The 8589-nt window shown below is 42.2% G+C and overlaps 1 protein-coding gene across 1 annotated transcript in view; it reads right to left on the reverse strand.

Annotated features, from left to right (window-relative positions):
- The window catches only part of VWA3B (von Willebrand factor A domain containing 3B), a 67951-nt gene that overhangs the window by 58969 nt on the left and 393 nt on the right, over positions 1–8589 (reverse strand). The window contains exons 2-5 of the mRNA XM_019622968.2: positions 7227–7231; positions 6803–6892; positions 4630–4854; positions 2373–2467 (exon numbers count right to left, since the gene is read on the reverse strand). Coding sequence (XP_019478513.1) covers positions 2373–2467; positions 4630–4854; positions 6803–6842 — 360 coding nt within the window. The 5' untranslated portion in view covers positions 6843–6892; positions 7227–7231. The remainder of the gene's footprint in view (positions 1–2372; positions 2468–4629; positions 4855–6802; positions 6893–7226; positions 7232–8589) is intronic.

Genomic DNA, 8589 nt, shown 5'->3' on the forward strand with positions numbered 1-8589 from the left:
ACACAAATGAAGCCCCGAGCTTAGCACAGCTGCAGTAACTGGTTTGCAAGTGCCAGATATGCCGGCCAAGGTAGCAGTGAAAACAACCCATTTTTCTCCCGCTATTTCAGAAGCAAATACTTGACAAACGTATCTAAGCCATAACAGAAAAGACGCTGCGTTTCGTCCTAATTGCCTTTCTTAATCTTTTTATACAAGCATGGGACACTGCCAATGGGTTGTCTGCCTTGTCTGTCTCAAGACCGGAGCAATTAGAGTGAGCTGAACAGGGAAGAGGATGGAGAAAGGGCTGCAGAACAGATGGATGAACAAACAGGAACACAGACACTTTGTACCTTCTTAGACCAGAATTTTGACTGGCTCTTAAAACGTTGCACAGCCATACAAGGGAGTGAACAGTTTGGTGCTGGGGCACTTCAATCTCCACCTTGTCTTTAGCATTTGAAAGGAAATGTAAAAGGCTTCCTATTTGTGCTATTATTTCACTAACAATGCCCAACACTACAGCTTAACTATTTAAGGGAAGGGGCTTAGGCAAATGCAGCCGACAACTAAAAGTTCTCGTGTCATAATAGTAAAATAAGAAAAACGTAGATTCAGCACAAAAAAACGAGAGACCTTCTCTATGTACGTACCTATGAATGTTCGCTGTGCAGAAAGATCTATAGGCTTAAAAACTCTCTGCAGGTTCCAGTAAAGATACATCCCCAATATCTCCGACCCATTTAAGCTAATTTACCTACCACCTTCTATCTTCAATTGCCTTTCCAGGACTAGTTCAAAACCTTGGAGCTACAAATGTTTGTAAACAAGAATATTTCTCAGTGAGAAATCAATCTGCAACCTCCTTCCTCTATGTATTTTTCACTGCTCTTTACTGTTAACTAGGGGACTGTAAAATGCCTCCCAGACACATAGCAGGCTGTCTGCAGAGGAATGGAGGCCTAGGAAGAAGTGCTCACAAAGTTCAGTTTCCTCCTATCACTGCCAGACTCACACAAACAGCTCACTGCACTACACTGATCAAATTCCATCTTAAAATAAAGCACTTTTCTTGCCCCACCCTTTTGCTTCTAGTTGGCCAGTCCAGATTCCCATTTCTCTGAGGGGCTGCAAAACTTCTGGCTGTCCACTCTACATTTATTCATGGCAGTTCACATCCATTTATTCTTGGACTAGCATGACTTCTAGCATAGAAAATAATAGCTCTTCTCTGTGCCTGCAATCTGCCTTTCTAGAAGCATTCAAGGGCATTCAAGTATACAGTTTTTCAGTCCTCTTTGGTTTTATCTAAATACATCAACATCAACCAAGGCCTCTTACAAGATTAGCACTCCACTGCTGATCATCCTACTTGCTCTTCCAGGTACCTACTCTAATTGGAATTACTTCTTACCCTGTGCTAACTGTACATAATATCATGCACCATATTCCAAATGAGGTCTCACCAGATATTGTATAATAGCACCACTACTTTAATACTACCAGAAATGTCTTTTCCCCTGCTCCAAACATGCCCTATGATTAAAAGGCGTTATGTAGATATTTCATACAGAATTAATTTAATTAGAAAAAAAAAACGAGGGAATAAGGATCCTTGAAATAATTCTTTTCTCATTTTCACACCTGGTGCATCAGAAAAGATTCAAGCTACCAGGGAAAAAAAAACGAAAAAAAACAAAAACCCAAAGGCAAGCCATTTGTTTTTGTAAAATCCTTTATGAATTAACTCTCTCCCTTTCTAGCTCACATGAGTATGTCTTCAGTCCCATCCATCCTCTCAACAATGGGACAGCCAGCAGCTGTTACTAAGACATTCCTTAGAACGTGAGCCCGGGCAGAGATCCAGCTAGCTCTCTATAGACCGGGCTGAGCCCTTTGTAACCCACTGGCACTGAGCAAAGCAGCATTTTGCATTGGCAATGACAGCACATTGTGTTATTTAATTTCAGCATGCCCATTTGTTTTATTGACAAGTACTTTAAAAACAAAAACAAAAAAAAAACAAAAAACAAAAAATACTCAGCTGAGCATCTTCTTTTTAAGTGCTCTTTCTTTCAAAACAGAGTAAATGTTGCTTAGAAACTGCATGCAGCTTTCTTCTATGGAAAGATTTACTGCAGTGCTGCACCAAGACAAGAGTGTGAGACTCCACAAGGAAAAACACAAAAAGATATCTAGCTTCTCTATTCCTATCACTAATATTTCAGAAAACAGAAAAAAAAAACATAGATCAAAAGATAAAGTTCTCACACAACAAATGTATATATGTATTTCGTGTCATAGGGAGACATTATAGTCATATCATTCTACCGACAGTGATACGAAGTTCTAAGTGCACAGGGAAGTTACCACAAGTCAGTTCCACTTACATTATACACGCTGCCATCGTGTGCTTTCTTGTATTGAGGAAACAAGCCATCTGCATACCGAGAAGCCACAAGTTTCCCCAAAGTGGTCACATAATCTGCAGTAAAGGTTACAAAAGAACAAGTTGTTAATCATCAGGATTACTTTCATGATGCTCTGTTTCTCCAAAGCACACGCAATACAAAGGAGAGTAATTCTTGCTCTTGTTATTGTGTACTTTGCTTAATATCTTTCTACAGAACTGTAGAATCAGAATTCAGGGAAACCTTCTCGGAGGAATGAGAAGGATTCTTTAGATATATCAGGCTTTGATTGAGAAAGAGCTTCTCCCATAGCAAAGTACATGTGTCCTTGGTGTTCCCCAGATTGACGTGCATAGTATCCATTTATGAGGCACATGCATCCATATTGATCTCTGGAAATTAAGAAATTGAAGAGAAATTCTAGTGACATTGAATTACGATTTTTTTCTGCCTATTTTTATGTTGGAGTCCTGATGACACCAACAGTCCTGGGTTACCCTGATCAGCCTCACCTGGGGCTTCCACCCACCCACAGGGTGCTCAGGCCTGGGCACCCAGTCTCTCTTTGTTTGGCAAGGTGTGCCTGCTTCAAGTCCTGGTGGTGCAGGACTCCTGGCAAGATCTCTCAGCCCTGTACTACAGCCTTGTCTCCAAGCTTGTCTCTGGCTCCGTCTCCTGTTCCTGGCAGCAATACTTAGTCCAAAAACTTGGACTAGCAATACTTTTAGCAGAGAAAATAATATGGTCCGTATACCATATACCATTTTTCAGTCTTCTTTGGTCTTATCTAAATACATCAACATCAACCAAAACGTCTTACAAGATTAGCACTCCATTGCTGATCATCCTACTAGCTCTAGCTGGCCCCTAGAGCTGGTTCATCACCTCACCTAGTCTGGGAGTGTCACTGGATGCTGTTAACACACCCTGCTCTGCCTGTTGTGCTCACACGTTGCAGGACTGCATCCTGGTCAACCCTGCCTGGGCTGTGGTTGCTTCTGCCTCCTGGCTCACTTTCTCCTCCTAAAGCTGCCCTGCACTTGCCTCTGCCTACCCAGTTTAGTCAGAAGTGAGGGGGAAAGCACACTGAACTATTTTCAGGCAAAAAATAATCCACGTGACTCTAATAAAAGAAAGGTTTAGGCAATTAAACTTCTGTATTATCCACTTACCTCACAACAGGACTTGCAAATATTTGTTCATCAAACAAAATACAAAAACAAGGACAGATAATGCTGTTCTCTTACACAACTAAATGGGTGCAGAAGTGGGTGCAATTAAGGAAAAGGCCACTCTCTGCTCTCTTTCAGTAGCTAGAAATCTTCTGCGGTAGTTCCACTGATAGGAAAACATTGGAGGGGGGAATATTTAACGTCACAAAGCAGCTATTCTGTACAGCATGCTGCCCTGCTAAGTTAGTACGTTCTGCTCCTAAAATTACACTGTAACAACATTAACTCTGTTCAGCAGCTTCTTCTTCATCTACAGCACACAGGATTCCAGGATCTGCACTGTTGGTTTTTGAATGTCCCATGGTCACAAGCCAGCTGAAATCTTAAATTATGCAACCTAGAACAATTGCAATACATTACAACTCCTACTTCTCAGGCAGTAAGCTCTTCAAAGAAAAGAATATTTTACCATGCCTTGCAAAGCACTATTATGGCAGTGATTAATAATTATTAGCAAACTCTTCCCCTCCAGCTGTCAGAGAACATTTTTCTATAGCCTGATTCTGCACAAAAAGCAGCCTGTATTCTAATCAAATTTAACTGCTTTCTTGAAGCTGGTTTCCTGGAAATAATATTCCCAAACAAGTTGGCTAGCCTGGATGATTAGTAGATTTCAGATTATGGCACTGCGTATATTACATCTGCCATCTAAAAATGGGCAGTCTCATGGGGTATTATTTGCAAGCAAAAGACTAACAGCCTCAGCACTGCACGTTATTTCCCAGCTGTAGCTAAACTATGGAGGACTTGAACTGGAGCCTGAAGTAAAGAAAGCAACTACACAATTCAGTAAGAAAAGCCCTTTTGGTACTGAGTTCTCAGATCAAGAAGGAGACGAAGTTCCACAGTTCTCCAAACTGGCAACACCAGAAACAAGGTTCCCTTTCTGCCATTGTGGTAAGATAAGAGATAATGTGAGTATCTCCCCAGTGGACACAAGGGTGCAAAATGAGCAATACACTACAGAAAAATTTATTCTAATTGACTGATGATTTGTCTAATACCTTTCCTGTGCTGGAATCCAATTTGTGACAAAATCTGGGACAAGGTCAATTTGTTTCTCTTGAGCCCATGAAGCTGAAGCCATTCAGAAGATGAAATGAGGGGCTGTACATCCATGTCCCACTTACTGACTGGCAGACTCCTTTTCTTCTCTTCTGATTTCTTTTTGTGGTCCTCATGGAAACTTAAATTCTCATAGTCTTGTCTGTACTTTGAATCAAAGGCAGCTGTTGTAAAGAGAAATGGAGGGATAACAATGCTTCCAACTTTAAAAAAAAAAAAAAGAATTCACTCCAATTCTTTGCTTTCCTTACCATACACCACAGTTCTCTCTACGCATATAGCTCAGTTCTTGTTTTCTTTTGTTATACTGGGCAACAGTCTTAATCTGGAAGGCTGCTCTCAGTTCTACACATATATTTACTGCTGTTTTTTTTTCCCCCTCCATATGTATTCACCTTCAATTTATTAAAGAAAACATCTCTTGAATGACGAAATCCAAGCCCAAACAAAGCTAAGTCCAGTTTGCCAATTGGCATTTCTTCCAGCTCCTAAGACATCTGTCCTAAATCTTGAGAATGAGTGTTTGTAGGAGGCATCTAAAGAGTGTCAGAGAATCACAACTACACACTAGAAGCATTATGCAATAAACAAGGATCCCTTAACAATGGTATGTTCAACATCTATCATAAGCAACAACACTGCTAGCAGCAGATCCTGATTTTATTGAGAAGCTGGAGAAACTCCCTCTTCTCACTTCATTTATCACAATTGCAAACAATGGCACTGGCAGCATCTACTCCAGGCTGTGATGGATCATGTGCATGCACAGGATCCCTTGGACATGAAAGTCCATTTTCAGGGAACATATAAACAGGAAGGGGGAATGGCTGTTTACGAGGCTGGATAGTGATAGGAAAATGGGGAATGGTCTTAAACTGAGACAGTGGAGGTTTAGGTTAGACATTAGGAGGAAGTTTTTCACTCAGAGGGTGGTGACACACTGGAACAGGTTGTCCAAGGAGGCTGTGGATGCCCCATCCCTGGAGGCATTCAAGGCCAGGCTGGATGTGGCTCTGGGCAGCCTGGTCTGCTGGTTGGCAACCCTGCACATAGCAGGGGGTTGGTCCTTTTCAACCCAGGACATTCTGCGATTCAATGATATTAAGTTCTGTAGAACAGTGAACGTATCACAGCACTGATTTACAGTTGGCTGGGATATCTCCACTTGAAAATGGGAGCAGAGGCAGATCAGAGCCTAGAGTGGCTGGGGCAGAAATGGAAGTGATGACAACAGTAACTCACTTGTTCCTCAGCACAGAGGCTCTAGGAGGACTTTGGTATTTCCTGTTCATTCCCAAAATACTCTGCTCAATTAAATACCCTTGCTGTATCTAAGTTTATTTCTGTGGACATTCGATGTTTCTGGCCATTTTCCCCAGCAACAACACTATCTGGAATACCCAAGCCCTCCACTTCCCATTTACCATAAGCCAGAAGAAATGTGTAAATACATTGTGTGGAACAAATGTCCAAAACATAAAGAAGGTACTTCTATCCTTAATGACTAAAAATAACCCTCGGTCTGGTACGGAGTACCATGGAGAACTCACTGCTGACATCAAATATTGTAACAACTGACCTCATTACAAAGGTTCATTTGACAGATTTGTTTCTCAGTTAATCACACATACAGAAAATGAAAACGTATTCTCAGAAATCATCCTTCAGTGAGAGCCTTCTGCATGGGGCATGCTGGCACCAGCTCCTTCCCAGTCAGCAGTGCTACCAGCAGGGTGCTGGGCTGGTGTGCCTGCAGAGACTGCTGGCATGCCTGTAGAGGCTGCTGGCATCTTACCAGCCCTACTCCTACTCTCAGTACAGAAGCAGTAATGACAGATGTTAACTCTAAAGAGACACAGGTGAAGGTTTGCAGCTGCTCAGGCTTTGTGTATAGTCAGGCACTGTTTATAGTCATTTGAGCAGTTGTTCCCAGTTTCCTCCTCAGAAAAAAAAGGCCAGCACAGCACCCTATACATAGCATGGGTGAGACTGGCAGGGCTTCAGAATGCTAACAACACAGCTAGCAACATGCACACCACAGTTTAGCAAAGAAAACTCTACATCACCCAGGAAAACACGCAATGTGTGTAAAAGCAGTCCTGAAACACTCACAGTCACTCCAGGTAAGTGTCTTAAACGGGTTGCCAGTCATGGTGGATCTCTCAACTGATAGCTCCTCTTTGCTTTCTTCTTAAGAACCTGAGGAATTTTCATTAAAAAATACATAATAATATAAAATAATGTCCTTAACAGGTTAATACGATCTGGAACCAGCTGTATACAAGCCCAGGCAATAATGAACAGCAGATGATTAAAGTAAAGATTTTCCTCAAGGAAAACAGTGCGAATTAAAAAGAAAAGCTACCTCTCATGTAACAAAAGCAGATTTGACATGGACACGCCCATACTCTGAAATGGGAATGTGGGTATTGGTAATATGGTTTCTCTTCCTTCCCTTTAAATTATCATTAAAAAAGAGCAGTGCAGACGTTTCCATGCAGATATGCTACAAAAATGAGTGTGATGTTTTGGCCTACCTCCAGTCAGTTGTATTATATTCTATTATTGCTTTGCATTATACCTTACTTTTTTCTAAAATCCCATTGATGAGTAATCCTGGCAGTATCTGAGACGCAGTTTTGTGAAGAGATTCATAACTTTGCCTGTAAGACCACAAGGTGATTCACAAAGGAAAAGAATTGTGCCTGCGTACCTGTATGTGTATGTGGTATAAGGCCTGACTGTGACTGACAGACAACATATGAATAGAAAATAAAATGCCAGAGGAAGCAAGGTAGCATATATTTGCTGCGTGTGCCATTTTCAGATGTAGCATTTTGGTTCTTATTTTAATAAATAAGATGAAAGGATGAGGGACGTTTATGAACCACCAATAGGCCAGCTGCTAGCTATTGTTACGCAGCAGTTTCCTATGGGAAAGGTCAAAATGGGATAAAATAATAATAGGACTGCACAGCCTCCTCCCCTTTTTTTTTTCTTTTTTTTAGTAAGTGAACATGCTATCTATTTCTCTTGTAGATATATTTATTATATATATATAAACCACTCCAGGCTTTCTCCTTCTCATACATAAGGACATTAACAGTAAGAAAAGCAGAAAAGCAGGGAGGAAGCTAAAAAGCCAGGAGTTACAGTGCATCCTAACACCCAAGCATTCAGCAGATGCCTGCTAGCACAAGAACACTCCGGGTGGCAGGGACTTGGCATTCCACCACTAAAAAGGAACACTTGCGACAGAGGAGCTGAGGCAGACAGTGCCGGCAGCGAGACTCATGATGTTCCTAATTCAGTGCAGCAGTGCTGCTATGCCCTGACAGTAAGTGCTGACACGCACTTCAGGTGGAGAACAAATCCCAGACGCCATCTCGTTTTGCTTATACCCAGAGGTGTGGCAACTGATTTTCCTGTGCTTTGAATGCCCAGTGCTGCTTGCCGGCCACTTAACCAGCACCTGTGTGTGAAGTGCTGGTATTGCATGAAAAGGGGCATTGGAAAGGCGATGGAGCTGCCTCAGTGGAAAATAGCAAATCTACCTCAACTCTGGGAAAAGCATGAAAGTTCAGAAATAATGACAACCAGGAAAACCACCAACTCAGATGCTCAACCAAAACATACTATTTTCAAAAGGTGAGCACGAGTTCATCCAAGCACAACTTACACCCATCGTGTGCTGCAAGCTTTTCACAGACATGGCTGTGCTTGCTGAGCCCGTATAATCACAGAATCACAGACCGTTTGGGGTTGGAAGGGATTTCTAAGCCCACCCAGCCCCAACCCCTGGTGTGGCATGGGCTGCTCCCCACCAGTTCAGGCTGCCCAGGGCCCCATCCAACCTGGCAGGGATGGGGCACCACGGCTTTCTCCTCGCCCCGCGGCGC

Source organism: Meleagris gallopavo, chromosome 1 (assembly GCF_000146605.3).
Source record: "Meleagris gallopavo isolate NT-WF06-2002-E0010 breed Aviagen turkey brand Nicholas breeding stock chromosome 1, Turkey_5.1, whole genome shotgun sequence".
In the NCBI taxonomy this organism is placed as follows: domain Eukaryota; kingdom Metazoa; phylum Chordata; class Aves; order Galliformes; family Phasianidae; genus Meleagris; species Meleagris gallopavo.